The following is a 20,175-nucleotide window of genomic DNA, read 5'->3' on the forward strand; positions in this document are numbered from 1 at the left end:
ACAAGTTCAAACCTACTAACAAGTGGAAATTTAAATTCATTTAATTATATCTGAAATAAAAATGTTTAGCACCTAATGATCAGACTGGCATTAAAACTTGCTTGGATCAATAATATGAAATAAGAAAGTCTGCAGACACGATGATTGTAGTTAATACACAAAAGTGCTGGAGGAGCTCACCAGAACCTTTGTGTATTAACTTGGCTCAATAAAGCTTTTTCAGGAAGGAAATCTCCTGCTCTTAATTGGTTCAGCTACAATGCAACTCCAGACTTTAAAAGTTGGGGCTGACCCCTAGATGCCCAAAAAAAATTCAGTAAGCCCAGGGTAGCCACTTGGATAATGAAGTGTGGCCTTGCCAGCAATACAATGAGAAAAAGACACACAGAGTGATATCAAAAGCCCTGAAGGATGTGGAAGAAAGACTACACAAAATTGATCAAGTGAACTTTACAACACTAAAAAAGTATCTACATGAGCCCAGAGGCAAAGAATATGGAGTCTGGGTTAACACCATAAAGGAAGAAATAAAAGATAGAGATGGAAATGTCTCCACCTTCAGGGGAAGGAAGGAAATGGGTACATTTGGGAAACAGCTTAGTGGTCAGCACAACACTGTTACAATGCCAGCAATTGGGACCGGGGTTTGAATATTGCGCTGTAAGGGATTTGTACATTTTCCTCATGTCTGTGTGGGTTTCCTCCTACATTCGAAACATGCTGGGGTTGTAGGTTAGTTTGATGTAATTGGGCAGCATGGGCCAAAATAACCTGTTACTGTGCAGTACATCTAAATTTAAAATTTAGGATGAGCTGATGCTCATGACAAAATAAGTGTTGTCACTAATTGACCTGTTAGGCAGTTTCTGTACCACAAATTCCATAGTTTTTTATACTTCAGATCTCACAAAATGTTCACAGAGCATGGGGTTTTCATGCTTGCATATCAAGGGAAGTCTCATCTTAGCACCCTGATGTGTACATTCTTTCAACTCAGAACCAGAACAAATTTGAGCACCTTGCCAAATCAAAATATTGTGCTTTATGAGAATATCTGGTCAAAGAATACAATGTATACCTCTCATCTTGCTGAGAAGTGCTGCCATTTTGAGGTCCACTCAACTGAAAGCAAAACTTACCAATACACCACTAGATTATGATTGAGGTACAGTGCAACATGTCGGTGCTTTAACAGTTTTTTAAAAATTAAGATTTAACTTTAAGGTGTACATCTCCTTGCATCAAGGAATTTTCAAAAGATAAAATAGGACTTTCATAAAAGATCCTCGTGTAAACCTAAGTTTTTGCTGGGCTTGTGCTAAAGTTTAAAATGCATATTGAGATGGGCACCAACAAGATGCACACATTCTCAACCAGGCATTTTCAATGGGGGCCTAAAGACCCCTCCCCCACCCCCACCACGGTTGGGGGGGGAGCACAACACATTTAAGGGGGTCGATGGACTAAAGTCATGAAATATTTTATGTTTCTTAACGTCACTGGAGGGAGAAAAATGCAAAACATATCAAAGGGCACCTCCCAGAGACACTGGACCCATTTTGATTCAACTACAGATAGAACAATTCCACTGACGATGCTATAGTCTTGTCCCTCCATTCCGGCCTGACCCATCTGAAGAATGATGCCTCATACACTCAGCTACTGTTCAATGACTTCAGCTTGGTGCTTAATACCCTAGAGGCTGGTGGAGAAGCTGTCTTCACTGGGACTCAACACTCCTCTCTGCAACTGGATTCTGGACTTCCAAACATAGAGACCGCAGTTTGTCTGGGTTGGTAGCAGAATGTCAAGCACTATCCGACTGATGTACTTCACAGCTGTGTGCTCACCCAGCCTCTGTTTACACTACTGACCCATGACTGCAAAGCCAGATCCAGTTCTCGAGTTATCAAGTTTGCAGATATATGACAGTAATTGGCCTCATCAATAACAACGATGAGTTGAAATAGGTAGAAAATATTGTGAAATGGCCCAAGCAGAGTGGCCAGTGTGTGAGTAGCACAGTGTAGGAGAGGAGAATTGAGAATTTGGCGAGCAGAGAATGAGCTTCTTACTGGTAAGGTCAGGCAATATTTTTGCATAGTTAAAAAAGATAGGTAGTGGAGATGATAGTTGGGGCAGCAGAATGTGGGAAATCTGGACAACACAATTTCCCTGATAACTTCAACTGAAAGAGGTGTATCCAGCTCACAAGCTGAGCTAGGGAAATAGAGCTGAAACTGGACTCTGGATCTTTCAGGAGGCAGGGTGAAAGATGGGAGCGACAGGGAAAAGGAAAGAGACAGTTAACTGGATAACTGTTAGAAAAGGGAAGGGGTGTGGGGGAGGCAGAGAACTTTATTTGGAGTCATCCTGTTCTTCTCATCATACAGTGCATAGAATGTGTTCAGTCTGTCCAGAAAGGAGGCATCATTGTCCTTAACTCACAAGGTTGACTTGTGATCCCATGAGCCTCGTGTCATCAGTGTCATGCAGCTGTCTGTGTACACCCCACTTTGCCTTCCGGATTGCACAGGAGAGTTCAGCCCTGGCCTGTCCTGAAGGCAACATCATGAGCTCCGAGAAGGGCTTGGACCTCTGTTTTTGGTTAGCCCTGATTGTGAAGCATTTGATCTCGGTGACATCCTAAATGTACTTGCTAATGTAGCCAGTATACATCAGTTATAGGTGGCCGCCTCCCTGAAACTGCTCCAATCCATGGGCTCAAAGTAGTCTTGCAGTGCAGCTGTGGTCCCTTCCAGCCACGTCCTGATCTCCCTGCGAACTGACCCAGTTACTTTGCCAGCGGGGTTAGCAGGACAGATAAGTAAACCGAGTAACCAATGTGAAGGAGAAGTTCAGCCTTGTAAACACAAGGGAAGTTGGTGTATATCCGATCCAGGGTGTTCTCTCCTCTGGTGATGAAGTTCACATGCTGTTGAAACCGTGGAAAGACTGTTTTCAGGTTGGCACCATAAAGCTCCTTCATAGCTTCATCCTCCTAAACCAAAAGCAGAATGTGGACTGAGCCAAGAATTCCCTGGCCAGGTAGAAGGGTCTGCATTTCACCAGGTGGTACTCAATCTCTGCTGAGCAGAAGGTCTTCACAGCAGACTTTGATGCACCAGTTTTCATTGATGTAAATGCATAGTTCCCCTCCTCAGGTCTTCCCAGAAGTAGCAGGATCTCTGTCTATCCTGAAGGAGATAAGGTTATCCAGCTGGATTGCTGTCCAGGAGACAAGTTTCGGTAACCACCCCAGCACAGCAGCCCGACAGTTCTCTCTGGTTCAGATGCAGCATCAGGTCATCCATTTTCTTCTCCAGCGATTTTATTTGAGAATAGGATTGTTGGGAGTGTGGGTCTGAAGGATAGGTTCAGTAAGAAGGCCTTCAAAGGCAAAGTTTTGATAGTACAGAGTTTATATGTTCCTGTCAAGATTGAAGGAAAAGTTAATAGGCATAGGGCACTTCGGGTATCTAGTTAAGAAGGAGAGAGGTGTATAGCATGTATAGGCAACTAGGAGAAAATGAAGTATTGTGGAGTACAAAAATGCAAAAAAAAAACAAAAAGGAAATCAGGAAGGCTCAAAGAAGACGTGAGCTTGCTTTGGCAGGCAATGCGAAGAAAAATCCTAAAGGTTTCTACAAATTTATTAAGAGCAAAAGGATAGCAAGGGGAAATATTGGTTCCTTGAAGTTTATAGAGTATTTGGCTTTGTTTGGAGCCAGAAGAGTTGGGGGAGATCTTAAGTGAATTTTTTGCATCAGTATTCACTCAGGAAATTGGCACAGGGTCTAGGAAAATAAGTAAAACAAACAGTGAGGTCACAGAACCAATACAGATTAAAGAGGACATGCTTGCTGTCTTATATCCTCAGAGACTAACAAGATATTCCCTCTGGCCTTGAGGGAAGCTAGTGTAGAAATTGCAGAGGCCCTGGCAGAAATATTTAAAATATCTTTTACCATGGGTGAGGTGCTGGAGGATTGGAGGGTAGCTCATGCCGTTTCAATGTTTAAGAAAGGCTCCAAAAGTAAATCATGAAATTATAGGCCAGAGATGTTCTCATATACAATATATAAACACAAAAATTAAAGTCGTTGGCCTATTTTTGTACCATTCCTTTAAATTTGGAAAAATTAAACCAAAGCATTATTTGCTCTGTTAAACTCCCAATGGGCTTCCACTACTTATGATTTTGTGATCTCATAATGTAATTCAATCTAATCTTTCCTTCATCTGTTTCTGTCTCCATCTTCCTCTGGAATTGCCATTTTGCTTCAGAGAGCCTTCTGCAGGATGTGCCTGAACTTCTTGTGGAGATCTGGATCCTTGGCCTTAAATATTCTCGCTCTTGCCTTCAGCAGGTTGCAAATCCTCTGATTCATCCAAGTGGTTATTGGCAGAGAGAGGGAGGTTTGAGCTAGTGGAGCTGTTCTAGTGAACCGGTGCGGACTCGAAAGGCCAACATGGCCTGTTTCCGCTCCGTAAATGGTTATATAGTTATATCCTGACATCGGTAGTAGGTAAATAACTGGAAAGTGTTTCAATAGATTGGATATACAAGTATTTGGACAGTTAAGGGCTGATTGGGGATCATCAACATGCTTTTTGCGTGGTAGGTCATGTTCAACCAATCACAGATTTTTTTTGAGATGGTTATCAAGAAAGTTGATAAAGTTGATGAATGTGTTGTCTACGTGTACTTATTAAGGGCTTTGATAAGGTACTACATGGGAGGTGAGGATGGTTCAGACACTTGGTATTCATGGTGAGATAGGAAACAAGATTTGACATTGGCTGCACAGGAGAAGCCAGAGAATGGTAGTGGATAAACGCTTCCCAGACTGGAGGCCTGTGGCTACTGGTATGCCTTAGGAATCAGCGCTGGGACAATTGTTGTTGGTAATCTATATCAATGATCTGGATTATGTGGTTGTTCCGAGCCCAGAGGACACCAAAACCTAGCAGCAATAGATATTCACCAAGACAAATGGTTACTTTGTAGCAGCAACATCAATTATGCCAGCCGCCCAAGTCCAGCGTGAACGTCGAGCCGGAACACTGTATAACCCTGAACGGCCCCTCGTACGGTCGCTGCAGAGGTGCCGCGGTCAGACCCCACCGAACGAAAACGAACTCCACAGAAAGCAACTCACCAGGAACGTGAGACGGGTGGGTGCCATGCCTGGGCGGCGGTGGGGGTTCGAATGAGTCCAAGCATGCCCTGAGGTGAGGAAGTAGTTCGTGCGGCGACCACTGGGGATTGTGAGGTGCGTTAACAAACTCATCAGGTAGTGCCAGCGGCGCACCATAGACCAGCTCAGCTGATGACGCCTGCGGATCTTTCTTGGGAGTGGAGCAGATGCCCAGGAGCACCCAGGGCAGTTCGTCTGTCCAGTCGGGACCGGTGAGGCGGGCCACGAGCACCGAATTAAGGAGGTAGTGCAGACGTTCGACCAGTCCATTGGCCTGCGGGTGGTAGGCCGTGGTGCGGTGTAGCTGGATCCCCAACCTGTTGGCGAGTTGTGCCCAGAGCACAGATGTGAACCGGGGGCACCCCAATCGCTGGTGAGGTGAGCTGGGATGCAGAATTGGGCGACCCAACCATGGAACAGTGCTTGGGAGCAGGAGTCGGTGGAGGCGTTTGGTATAGGGATCACCTTGGGCAAGCGAGTGGTGCAGTCCACCACCGTAAACAGGTAACGGTTGCCCCAGGAAACGGGTAAGGGCCCGACGATGTCCACGTGAATGTGGCTGAACCATTACCGGACGTGCTCGAACTCTTGTACGGGTGCCCGGTTGTGCCTGTATACCTTGGACGACTGGCAATGGGTACATGTTCTGGCCCAGCCCGCGATCTGCTTCTGCAGCCCATGCCATATGAACCATTCTGCCACTATCCAGACCATGAATCTGATGGACGGATGTGAAAGGTCGTGGATGTTACAGAAGACCTGCCTGCACCACTGCTGGGGAATCACTGGCTGCAGGGTGCCCAAGGAGATATCGCACAGGATGGTGCCTTCACTGCTCGGAGTTGGGTGGTCTCGGAACCAGATGATGGCGGTCTTGAAGGCCCTCGTCTCCTCATCAGCTTCCTGGTCCCGGGCGACCTGGTCGAAGTCAAGGCTGGGAGTCAGCGCGCAGATGGCTGGTCACAAGAGTGCATTAGCAACCACATTATCCTTCCCTGCCTTGTGCCGAATGTTGGTGGTAAACTCTGACATGAATGAGAGGTGACGCTGCTGATGGGCCTACCTCGAATGTCTACCAGAAGCCCGTGTGCGAGGAGGAAGTCTGCACCCAGGATGGCAGTCGGGAGGGAAGAGATGATGAACTTCTACGCGAAATTCCGTTGGCCGATCTGGAAGTGGACTGTCTTGTCTCCATACATTGGGATTGCCGTTGCGTTGGCCACACAGAGTGGAGGTCCACAAGGTCGGTTCCTGGATTTGATGGCCATGGCCGGGATGACGCTGATCTGGGCTCCAGTGTCAATGTGGAACCATCAGCCGTTGACTGAGTCCCGCAGGTAGAGAAGGCTGTGTCCTTGGCCAGCCACCGCAGCCATTAATAGCAGCCAGCCTGGTCATTTCCCTGGAACGAGCACGGCTGACGACTCTTCCGGGCCTTGGCTCCCCAGCACTGGTGGTAGAAGCAGAGGCCTGAAGCGGATGCTGCGGCCTTGGTTATGCTCTTGGGGGCCCCTGCAGGGGTCGGGTACTCTACCGCAGCGCTAGGGGTGGGCTTGGCGTGGTTGTGCCCGTGCCTTGTGACTTGCTGGATCACTGAGCCTTCCGAGAATTGTGCAAGCCATAGCTCTTGGGCCTTCTGGGCGACCTTCTTTGGGTCAGTGAAGCTCTCCTGAACCAGTAGCGGGCAGATGTCCCCGGGCATATGTTCTAGGAAGATGCGCTCAAAAAGTGGGCAGTTGGTGTGCTCACGCATGAGCGCGAGCATCTCATCCATCAGTTCCATCGGGGACCTGTCCCCTAGGGCGTTGAGGTGCAGCACCTGAGTGGCATGCTGGTGTCTGGATAGACCGAGTGACCCGGTAAGCACTCGCTTGATGGTCTAATTCTTGTCCTTGGTGGGTGGGTGCTGAACAAGGTGCAGCTCGCGTCTGGCGGTGGCCTGGTCCAGGTCAGCAACCACATGGTAGAATTTGGTCGTGTTGGACGAAATCTGGCAGAGGTGAAACTGGCTCTCCACGTGGCCGAACCAGGTCTCCGGCTCCTGAACCCAGAATTCAGACAGTTTTACGGCTATAGCGCTGATCCCAGGCTCACTCATGATGGGTTCAAAGATGTTTGAATCAGTCGGGGTCACAAATTGTAGCGGCGGGGGGGGCGTGGCAAGACGGCGTAAGGATCAGACGTGCCTTCCAGTCCTCTCCTGACTCTATCTTATTGTTTTGTCTAGAAATGCCCGTTAAAATTCTTTAAATGTTTAGATAACTTCAGTGCTGTTAATTTAACTTCTGATGGTACAATTGGTGAAAAAGAGCAAAAAAAAACAACAGATCATCAAAAAACTACATTTTCCAAAAGTTCAAGTTTTGGAGCCTACCCGTAGAAAAGACTCAGCGTGAAATGGATCCCAGGAGAGAGGTACAGTGTTCGGATGCAGAGCTCTATGTTTCATCGGTAGAGCCCCCTAAAGAGGGCGCCAAACAGCCTTTAGAACAAAGAGTTACTCAGGTTCGCACATGCGCAGTAGCACATGCGCAGTAGCATCTGACGGCAATGTTATGAATGAACCGCTTGTAGTATCATCAGCTGAAGTATTACCAGCTGAAACACCGGCTGGGGAAAGGCATCTGTCAACTGTAGCGGTGGCGCTGCAAACTGCACCTCTTGAGATAGAAGAACCTATACAACTTGATGTACTGGGAGAACTTAATACATTATGGACTGGGGAAAACCCCAGCCAGCGTCCTCCAGTCACTGCTGGAGAGGCTATGGCTGGGGTTTCCACACGCAGTCATACTACAAGGAAGGCAACCAGAATGAAGGAAGGAACAGAAGATCCTTTGGTTATGCAGAAGAAGCAGGAATCTGTTGAGCCAGAATCTCTTCCAATTGAAAAGATTCTTGTGAAATTTGAATCTAAATTATCTTATACAATGCAGGGATTATCCAAGATTATGACTGAACTTGGTACTAGGTTTAATACCCTGATGAAAATACATTCTCAACAGATGGCTGAGTTTGGAGCTTTTAAGCTTGAAGTGAGAGATAAATTTAATTCGTGTGAAGAAGATATAGACAAAATACGGGATCAAGTTCTTGATGTGACCAAAATGGTTGAAGACTTACAAACTCAAAATAAAAATTTGGTGAAAAAGATTGATTATTTGGAAAACCAATCCAGACGGAACAATATAAAGATTATTGGTTTGCCGGAAGGTATGGAGGGACCAGACCCAAGAAAATTTTTTACTGAATGGATTCCGCAGGTGCTGGGTCAAGAACATTTCCCGGAAGGTATAATACTGGAACGTGCTCACAGAGCTTTGCGTAGAAGACCTATTTCAGGTCAAAGTCCAAGTCCTGTTTTGGTTCGTTGCTTGAATTATTATGACAGAGAAATAATTTTTGCGAGTGGCTATTAGAAATGCACAACAGAGAAAATCACCCTTGATGATTCGAAATAATCGAGTTTTCTTCTATGCGGATTTGAGTCAAGAGGTTATGTTCCAACGACGGGAATTCAACCCTGCTAAAGAGTTGTTGTGGAAGAAAGGTTATAAGGTAACCTTTAGATATCCAGCTGTTTTGAAGGTTTTTCAAGATGGTTACCAACCAAAGTTCTTTGATTCTCCAAAGGAAGCTATAGCATTTGCTCAAGAGCTGCCAATCACTCAGTTTCAACAGAGATATAGTCCGCCGCGATCTCCAAGGAGACAAGAGATGGAAGAAAAGAGCCGTGCTCCAAGAAGGAATGGTCGTAATGGTGACTAGGCAGTTGGAGCTGATTAAAAGAAGAGTTGTCCTTTTTTTTTCTAATGCTTTTTTTAAAAAAAAAGGGATATTAAATAATGATGATGTTAGTTTAAGATGAAGTGAGAGTTGGGGGAGAGAACTGGATAGGCACTATTTTCTGAAAGTCATCTGCTACGTATGAGTTATCTCACACCCATTTTCTTTTGGGAGTTACCGCATTGCGCGGTTTAGACGGGAGGGGGTATTTTTAACCTCCTACCCGTTTTTTTTCTTTTTTTTTGTATTATTAGATTAAAGAGTGAAGGGTTTTTTTTTGTTTAAATAATTTTTAAAAAAATATTTTCTTTTTTTTCTCTTTCTTTTTTTTCTTCTTTTTTGATCGTATTAAGAGAGGGTAAGGGGGTAAGAGTTGGGGTTTTTTTCTAACTGTTGTAAGACATGTCAAAATTTAACTTTGCTTCTCTTAATGTTCAGGGTTTGAATAATCCTATAAAGCGTAAGAAAGTACTTGCTTATTTAAAAAAATTTAAAGTAGATGTGGCCTTTTTACAGGAAACTCATTTGACAGATAAAGAACATTTGAAATTTAAGCGGGACTGGGTTGGACAAGTCTTCTATTCTTCATTTAATTCAAAGGCAAAAGGAGTTGCGGTTTTGGTACATAAGAATTTACCATTTCAATTGCAAGACGAGGAGAAAAATGGAGGGAGACTACTTAAGTTGAATTGTATCATTTCTAATGAAACCTGGACTTTGATTGATGTTTATGCTCCAAATGTTGAAGACACTGCTTTTATTACTGAAATATCTTTATTATTGGGACAAGCTAATTCCAATGTGATGATTGGTGGGGGGGATTTAAATATGGTATTAGAACCGTTATTGGATAAATATCCAAAGGTAATTAAGAAATCTAAGATGGCGATACATATGGCTAATATGATGAAAGATTTGAATTTAGTTGATATTTGGCGTAGATTTAATCCTACACAGAAAGACTTTTCTTTTTATTCTTCTCGACATAATACTTTTTCAAGACTTGATTATTTTTTAATTTCGGCACATTTACAGGATAAGGTTATATCTGTGGATTATAAGGCAAGGTTAGTTTCGGACCATTCATTGTTATTACTGGAATATCAAAATTCTCAAGTTACACAACATACTTTAAGATGGAGATTTAATACTATGTTACTACAAAAGCCAGAATATATTGTTTATTTGAGAAAACAAATTGAGGATTTCATTGCTAATAATGTGTGTTTGTGATCAGTTTGTTTTGTGGGAGGCAATGAAAGCTTTTTTACGAGGTCAAATTATCAGTTATGCATCCAAACTGAGGAAAGAGAGAGTTAGAGAAACTGAGGATTTGGAGAAGAAAATAACAATCTGTGAAAAAGAATTTCAAAAGAAAGCTACTGAATTCCAAAAGATCCAATTAACTAATTTAAAGTTGAAGTATAATAAGTTACAGTCATATCGATTTGAATGTCTGTTGAATCGTTCAAAAAATAAATTTTATGAATGGGGCGAGAAAGCTCATAAAGTATTAGCTTGGCAATTAAAAAAAGAACAGTTATCTAGGATTATACCAGCTATTAGAAATAAATCGGGTATTACTTTTAGTCAAAAAGAAATTAACGATGAATTTTGTGATTTTTACAAAAAACTTTATTTGACTGAATGTAAAGAGATAAAAGAAGATGCAATAGACTCTTTTTTGAAAAATATTAATTTACCACAGTTATCTCAAGAAGACAGACAAGAGTTAGATAAACCTTTTACGGATAGTGAAATTGAAATGGCTATAAAAGATATGCCAAATGGAAAAGCGCCTGGTGGAAATGGTTTTTCTATTGAGTTTTACAAGACTTTTTATGTTGATATATCTTCCTTATTTAAGAATGTAATACAACAATATGATACTTTTCAATTACCTGAGTCCTGTTCTAATGCTATAATTACAGTTATACCAAAAAAAGATAAAGATCCCTTACAGGTAGCTTCTTACCGTCCTATATCTTTGTTAAATGTAGACTATAAAATACTGGCTAAAGTTATGGCTAATAGGTTGGCTCAGTATTTACCAAAGATAATACATCGTGATCAAACAGGTTTTATAAAAAATAGGTATGCTTCGGATAATATTCTACGATTAATTACTTTGATAAATAGATCTAAATCTCAGAAGAATTATCCAATGGTGGTTTCATTGGATGCAGAAAAGGCATTCGATAGAGTAGAATGGAAGTTTTTATTTAAAGTACTTGAAAAGTTTTCGTTTGGTCTCTCATTTATTGGTATGATTAGGGCTCTGTATAATGGTCTGAAAGCTAGAGTTGTTACTAATGGTTTGCTTTCAGAATCCTTTAATTTAACAAGATCTACTAGACAAGGATGTCCATTATCACCCGCATTGTTTGCTTTAGTTATTGAACCTCTAGCACAATTAATACGTCAGAATGATAGTATCAAAGGTATGAGAGTCTTGAATGAAGATTATAAAATAAATTTATTTGCGGATGACGTTTTGCTGTATTTGGTGGATCCTGATGTTTCTCTGCCAGCACTTCAAGATTCCTTAGAGATTTATGGTCAATTATCTGGTTATAAGGTTAATTGGACTAAAAGTGAAATTTTATCAATTAGTAAAGATGATTATTCAATGTTTAGAAATATTACGAATTTGAAGTGGATGAAACAAATTAAATATTTGGGAATTAATGTTAATACTGACTACCAAAATTTATATTCACTTAATTATCTTCCTTTAATGAAGAAGATTAAGGCAGATTTAGTTAAATGGAAAGATTTACCTTTGGGTTTATTAGGAAGAATTAATACTATAAAAATGAATATTTTTCCTCGTATACAATATTTATTTCAATCAATTCCTTGTTGTTTACAAAAAAGATTTTTTAGGGATTTATATAAAGTAATTAGGGATTTTTTGTGGAAAGGAAAATTTCCTAGGATGGCGTTGAAAAAATAGATGTGGGATTTTCAATTTGGAGGGTTACGGCTACCTAACTTTCAATTTTATTATGAAGCAGCTCAATTTAGATTTCTTAGCGCATTAATGGCCACACAAGATACGCCTAGTTGGCCACAGATAGAATTTGCAGTTATTTCTGAAAAATTTTCAAATGAATTTTTATTTCGATGGAATAAAAATTTGTTACGAACTTATGATGTACCAATATTGAAACATTTAATGAATTTATGGACAAGTAAATTACATAAAATGGGATTGAAAAATAAGTGGTTGGGAAGATTACCATTATATAATAATTAACTTTTTCCTTTCACGGTATCTAATACTATTTTGAAACAATGGGAGGAGAAAGGAATACATAATTTATCTGACTATTTTTTAGAAGGTCATTTTTGTTCTTTTGTAGAATTGCAAAAGAGATTTGATATAAGTGGTTATTCTATATTTGTGTATTATCAGTTAAGATCTTTTGTAAAACAGGTATGCGGTCATCAAATGAATTTACTGTCTGAAACTGATTTTGAGAAATATGTGCTCTCATTTCCAAAAAAGGGTTATATATCAGGTTTGTATTGTATTTTGTTGGAAAGTGAAAGTAAAATAGATTGGGATAAAGATAAAATGAAATGGGAAAAAGATTTAAGTTTAACAATAACTGAAGAAGATTGGTCTGAAATCTGCCGTAATAGTGTTCGAAAATTGATTAATGCTAGATTGGCGATGATTAATTATAGTTTTATACATCAATTATATTTAACACCCGAAAAATTTAAAAAATTTGGTTTTAGTAAGTCAGATCTTTGTTTTCGTTGTGATCAGGTTTCTGGTACTTTTTTACATGCTGTTTGGTTGTGTGATCGGTTACAACAATTTTGGAAAGGTATTCAATCTGTATTTAATAATCTATATAATCTTCATATTGTATTAGACCCTGATATATTTTTATTAGGGAATATGCAACCGTTGATTGATTTAGAATTAGATAATTACCAGATCTCTTTTACTTACTTAGCGCTGGCAGTGGCCAAGAAATGTATAGCGATTACTTAGAAGAATAGAAATGTATTGTCTTTAGATAGGTGGTATTCAGAGATGAAGTTTTGTTTGGTTATGGAAAGAATATCTTTTTCTATACAAGATGTCTTTTTATGAGTTAAAGTGGACCCCATTTATTGATTATATACAATTTAAATAAGTTTTTTTTTAGTCTTAGTTTTTAGTTGTTAGGGGAGATGCCGAGATTGGTATTGTATTAACTATGTTACTTTGTACTTGTATTACTTTATTTTGTATTTTTTCTGTACGTGAATTACTTACTTTCTTCATATGTTAAAATTAATAAATAAAGTTTCGAAAAGAAAAAAACAAATTGTAGCGGCGGCTCAACTGCTCCTGTGATAACACACACAACCAGACGGGTTGAGCTCAGTGAGCAGACTAGTTTATTGCAGGCTGCTGGGCTGCACATATATTCACAGTCCAGATCTGGCTGAGAACCGCGCAGGAGGGTGCTGACGCCACCCGGGCGTCACGTGGTCCTCAAGAGCGGGTTTCTGAGCCCCGAGCTGGAAGGAAGGGAAACCCCTGCCGCCTGGATTACAAGCGGGGCCAGTATGCCTGCCTTGTGGTGAGCCGCCACAACTTAAACAAATGATGCTTTTAATTATCTTTAAACATGAAAATAGAATCAAACCTCAACTTACCACTAACTTACTTAACCTAACTTAACCCCCTTCTAATTCTATGTGCATGTGTATGTAATGTGTGTGTAAGTTCAGAAAGGTTCTTTCTCACTTCTCATTCCTCCAAGTTCACTGGTTGCAGGCAATCCTTATACTATGCACAGAATTTAACACTTATAAAGTTCACCAGGCTTTGATACATGAAAGGTAAATGGTTACTGCTTAGGAAGGTTCTTGTCGGTCACAACTGATGTACTTCCACCAGCCACTGCAGTGTCTTGCTGAAAAACACCTGCCCCTTCAGGGTTCTCCAGATGAGAACCTCTTTCTTTCAGGTCTCTTATTCCAAGAGAAACATCCTCTTGTATGAACCACAAGGGCCTTGACCAGGCTGTCTTCCAAACGGGTCCAGTGAGGCAGATCTAGATGCTCTTACTGGCTGTAACTCTGTACAAGTGATCTCTGTCTCTCTCTCTCTCTCTCTCTGAGAGAAAAAGCCTGTTGACTCTCTCTGCTTGCAAAACTACATGACCCTCTTACAACACAAAAGCTCTCCTTCCAGACAGCAGTGGCTCCAGCATTCTCATTCATCTGTTGGTTTTGGTAAACAACAATCCATTAAGTGGAGTCTCTTGAGCACTCTTCAAAGCTCTAGCAAAAGCTGCGAGGCCCTGATATGTCTAGCATTAGCAGAGCTCCAGTATTTCAAGTAAGACCTGTTTTAAACTTTGTATGTGACCTAACAAACCTTTCCCAATTTAACACCCAAAAACATATCTTTATACTCTATACACTCTGTCACATGGTAAATTCGGTCAATAAGTTTACAGATGACACAAAGATTAGAAGTGTTGTGAACACAACGAGGAAGGCTTTCAAAATGGACTGAAAAATGGCAGATGGAATTTAATGCAGACAAGTGAGAGGTGTTGCATTTTGAACCGCCACAACTTAAATAAGAAAGGGCATATACGGTAAATGGTCGGGCACTGAGGAGTGCAGTCGAACAGAGGGATCTGGGAATACAGATACATAATTCCCTGAAAGTGGTGTCACAGGTGATAGGGATGTAAAGAAAGCTTTTGGCATATTGGCCTTCGTAATAAATCAAAGTATCAGATATAGGAGTTTTGATGTTATAATAAAATTGTACAAGACATTGGTGAGGCCAAATTTGGGGCACTGTATGTAGTTTTGGATATCAATAAGATTGAAAGAGAGCAGAAAAAATTTTATATACTTTTTTAAAAACTTTATTTATTCGTTCAAAAACAAATAAGAAATGACATATACAGCAATTAAAAATAAATGTTTTTTTAAATATATATAAAAAAAAGAACCCCCCCTTCAGCCAACTCTCCTAAGGAGAGCCATAAAAAAAAGAATATTAAAGAAAAAGTTAAATATACATCTTAAAATCTAATCAATATAAATTAAAATGTAAATATTCTGAGTATAACAGCCACTTATTAATAAAAAAATTATAATTATCTTGCGAAACATACGTAATTTTTTCCATTATTAAACAACTTTTCATTTCATTATGCCATCTATTAATATCAATCATATTTATATCTTTCCACATACTAGCAATACATTTTTTCACTACGGATAAAGCTAAATATACAAAAGCAAGCTGGAATTTATCTAATCCCAAACCTTTCAGAGGTTGCAAACTACCCAATAAAAATACTGTTGAATCTAAAACAATTTTAATCTTATACAGGTATTCTAAAAACAATTGAATTTTCTTCTAAAAAGATTGTATATGTATACATAAGCAAACAGCATGAAAAAAAGTTCTAACCATATCACATCTAAAACACAAATCTGATTCATTAAAACCGTATTTTTTTAAATTTTTCAGGTTTCAAATATAATTGATGTAAAAATTGTAATTAATCATTGCATAACGTGCAATTATCAATCTAGTTACACTATCATAACAGATATCTAACCAATCATCTTCAGAAAAAATAAAACCAATATCCACTTCCCATTTAATTTTAGATCTATCCCAACCCTTTTTATCCATACCATCCTGTAATATTTGATACATAAATGAAATATAACCCTCTCTAGTACCTTCATAAGAAAAGTCTCAAATTTAGTCATTTTAGGTAAAATCATATCTCTACCAAACATACATTTTACCAAAGATCGAATTTGATAAGAAATAAAGAATTCTTATCAATACCAAAACTTCCCTCATCTGATTAAAAGATAAAAACTTACTCTCTTAAAACAATCTCCCAAATTTTTCACACCAATCCAATGCAATAAACTTTGATTATATATTGGAAAAGAAATAAGTTGATTATTATACAATGGTGTCAAAGCCAATGATATCATTTTATTTTTCTTTATCCATAACTTCATTAAATGTTTTAGTATAGGCACATTATATTGTTGTAACAAATTTATATTCCACCTAAACAAAAATTGATGTATTTCAAATTCAGAAATACTTGCCATCTCAATTTTAGCCCAACTAGGAGGCTGTACCAAATCCATCAATGAACAAATAAATTTAAGTTGGGCTGCCTCATAATAATTTTGAAAATGTCATAAACATAGTTCCCCCTAACTCTTATTTCCAAGTTAAGTTCATCAGCAAATAAATTAATTTTATACTCCTCATCTAAAACTTTCATACCTTGTATCTGTGTATTTTGTCTTATCAACTGTGATTAAGGTTCAATCATTAACGCAAACAAAGCTGGTGATAAAGGACAATCTTGACGAGTTGATTGAGTTAGCTTAAAAGATTCCAAAATCAAACCATTCGTCAATACTCTAGCTACCGGTTTACTATGTAGAGCCCTAATCCAACCAATAAAAGAAGGACCAAATTTAAATTTCTCCAAAACTTTAAACAAAAAATTCCATTCAACTCTATCAAATGCTTTTTCTGCAAATCAGGTGATCTAAAGATTGTCGAAATCTATTCATCAAACTAATCACGCGCAAAATGTTATCTGAAGCATATCCTTTATAAAACCTGTTTGATCAATATGAATCAACTTTGGTAAAAATTTAGCCAATCTATTCGCTAATATTTTAGCTATTATTTTATAATCTACATTTAACAATGAAATTGATCTATATGAAGATACTTTCAAAGGATCTCTATCTTTTTTAGGAATTAATGTAATTAAAGCACTAGAACATGAGTCAGGTAATTCATAATGTTCTCTAACTTGATGTAATACATCCCCAAACACTGTAGATAAATCATCATAAAAAATTTTATAAAATTCAACCGAAAATCCATCATCACCAGGCGATTTACCGTTCGGCATTTCCAGCATAGCCATTTTAATTTCTGAATCAGTAAATGGTTCTTCCAACTCATGTATATCTCCATCCTCTAATATCGGCAAATTCAACTGTGATAAAAAAAATCAATCGATCCAGTTTCCTGTTTTCCTTCAGATGTATATAACTTTTTATAAAATGAATAAAATTCATCATTAATCTCACGAGGTTTATAAGTAATAAGAGAATTCCGTCTAACAGCATTAATAGTCCTCGATATCTGTTCTTTAATTGCCACGCCAATATCTTATGTGCTTTCTCTCCCCATTCGTAATACCGTTGTTTAGTCCTATTAATCGCACATTCAAATTGATAAGATTGCAAAGTATTATATTCCAATTTCAACCGAGATAATTCTATTTTCTGATCTTCTGTTGCATCTTTCTGAAGTTCCTTTTCTAACTCATCAATCTGTTTCTCTAATTCAAGACTCTGATTAAATTGATTCTTTTTTATTTTAGAAGTATAACTAATTATTTGTCCTCTCAAATAGGCTTTCATAGCATCCCATAATACAAACTTACTTTGAACAGAATTAGATTTTTCTTTCAAGAAAAAATTAATTTGTTTTTTTAAAAAAATCAATAAATTCCATATTTTTTAACAACATTGTATTAAATCTCAAACAATAAGCTATTTGAATTTTCTCAGAAGTTTCATATGTAAAATATAACAGAGAATGATCTGAAATCACCCACTTTTATATTCCGCTTGTTGTATTTTCCCTTGTAAATGTACCGATATTCAAAAGAAGTCAATCCTGGAAAACAATTCATGTCTTGATGAATAAAAAGAAAAATCTTTCTCTGTCAGATTAAGATGTCTCCAAATACCTACTAAATTAAGATCTTTCATCAACGCTTGGACCTGAATTGCCATCTTGGATTTTTTAACTTTCTTCGGAGATTTATCTAATAAAGGTTCCAAAACACAATTAAAATCACCACCAACTAAAATATTATCATTAGCCTGACCCAAACATAAAAAAATAAATATATCATCACCTGCATTTGGGGCATAAATATTAAGTAAAGTCCAAAATTCACTAAAACTCTTACAATTCAATTTAAGAATACATCTCGCCTTTTCCTCCATTGATTGTAATTCAAAAGATAAATTTTTATGTATCAAAATTGCTACATCTTTAGCTCTAGAATAAAATGAAGAAGAATATACATCCCCAACCCAGTCCCTTTTTAATTTCACGCTTTCCTTCACATTCAAATGTATTTCTTGTAAAAAGGCAATATCAATTTTCATTTTCTTAATATACACCAAGACTCGCTTACGCTTAATCGGATTATTTAATCCTCAAACATTAAAAGTAGCAAACCTCAACTTTGACATATCTACTATTATTACTATATCCCCCACTAAAAAAAACTACCAAAAGGTAGTAATCGCCTAAACAAAAATTGGGTGCGGGTCACCCACCAGTGGCTGATGACTAGTAAAGAACTTAGAGCAAGTCTCTCCCTCCCCAGCCAAACAAGCAATAACATCAAAATATCATAATAACAAAATAAAAAATAGAATAAAATTCTTCTTTTCATCTAGAAGATTCCAATCTCGAAGATCCCATTTCAGAAGGAGGTAGACTCTTTCCATTCCCATTTTTCCCATTTCTGCCATTTCTTCCATTTCCAAAGCAACCAGATTTTTCTTTAGGAGATAATGATGGACTACATCTTTGTCCTCTTACATCTGGCAATGAATCAGCAAAAACATTGCTTCACGGTCAGTTTCAACAAACCGAAATTGAAAGTATCCATAAAACACCTTCAACACGAAAAGTAGACTTATAACCTTTACGCCACAAAACTTCTTTAACTGGATTGAATCGACGTCGACATTGAATGACCTCTTGACTCAAATCAGGATAAAAAAAGACTCTGCTATTCTGAATCAATAATGGGGTTTGTCGTTGTCTCACATTTTATACTGCAAGTTGAAGTATTGCTTCTCTGTCCAAATAACTCAAACATCGAATTATTACCGGTCTCGGTGGTTGACCAGCTGAGGGTATTCTTCTTAAAGCTCTATGGGCTCTTTCCAGTACCAATCCCCCAGAGAAAAATTCTTGCCCTAATATTTGCAGGATCCAGTCTTTAAAGAAACGAAGAGGATCTTGTCCTTCTATACCTTCTGGCAAACCAATAATTTTCACATTATTCCTTCTGCTTTGATTCTCCAAATAATCTATTTTTCTTTCTAACTCCTTCTCACGATCTCCTAATTCTATGATTGATTTTTCCACCTTCAACACTTTTTCTGTGTTAGAAGTCACTTGTTGTTTACAGTCCAAAAAAGCAGTCTGAAATTTTTAAAATTCTTCATAAGATGCATCCACACGTGCCTTAACCATATTTAATTCTGAACTATACCAGCATTCATTTGAGCCATTTTATTCATTTGAGATGTCAAAAGAGATTTTATAACAGCTTGAATAACTTCATTTAATTGGATACACTGTGATTCAGTAAAGCTCAGCTCTGCTCTCTCTGACATCATGACAGAACAAGGTAACTGCACCTCCTGCTGCAACTCAACAGAAGGCATTTAAAAATTTTTACTGTGGGTCTGGACTCCCAGTGATGACACTCTGACTTCCTCAGGTAGTCGCCGCTGGTCTCCCCCCCTTATCTTGTTGTTTTTTCATCAATTCACGAAGAAAAACAATTTCTTCAGATTGAAATGCTACCTGATGCATTTCCAACAATGGAGTCGTCTTCCTGTGTGCTCCCTCCATTGAAATTGAAAGGCTTTCCAAATTGGGGTCCACTTCTTGGGAACACGCACCTTCTTCCGGAGAATGGGTAATTCCAGTGCCATCCTTCATTTGGTGAGTAATAGGTATTCTTTTTTCAGCCCCCACAGGCAATCTTTTGGGTTTAGACAATGAAGAGATTGAGCCTGGGGCTGTATCAAGTCGTCTAGACCCCAAATCTTCAGCACTTCGAAAATGTAACTTCTTATGAACTTGAGGTTTAGTCTTTTTACCATTAGTGGCCATGATAATTCCTTAATACTTCAAACTAAAATTTAAAAAGTTTAAACTTGAAAACAAAGGGTTAAAAACAAGTATTTAAAAGTCTGGCCAGAGAGGTCGAGATTGCATGTCTAGACTCTACGCCACTTGCCATGCCCCCCGGATTTTATATACTTGAGCAAAGAAGAATGAGGGGAACTTTGATAGAAGTATATAACATTACAGAGAGAGTAAATGCAA

At 38.6% G+C, this 20,175-nt stretch overlaps 1 protein-coding gene across 10 annotated transcripts in view; it reads right to left on the reverse strand.

Moving 5' to 3' along the window:
- Positions 1-20,175, reverse strand: part of rabep1 (rabaptin, RAB GTPase binding effector protein 1) — a 314,581-nt gene that overhangs the window by 83,570 nt on the left and 210,836 nt on the right. Inside the window, exon 11 of one of the 10 annotated variants that reach the window (XM_069885030.1) lies at positions 15,494-17,017. The exons of 8 other annotated variants lie outside the window; for them this stretch is intronic. In XM_069885030.1, coding sequence (XP_069741131.1) covers positions 16,589-17,017 — 429 coding nt within the window. In that variant the 3' untranslated portion in view covers positions 15,494-16,588. Of the gene's footprint in view, positions 1-15,493; positions 17,018-17,568; positions 18,651-20,175 lie in introns of those variants that run through there. One more of the 10 variants, XM_069885031.1, reaches the window with a different exon arrangement.

Source organism: Narcine bancroftii, chromosome 6, assembly GCF_036971445.1.
Source record: "Narcine bancroftii isolate sNarBan1 chromosome 6, sNarBan1.hap1, whole genome shotgun sequence".
NCBI lineage: Eukaryota > Metazoa > Chordata > Chondrichthyes > Torpediniformes > Narcinidae > Narcine > Narcine bancroftii.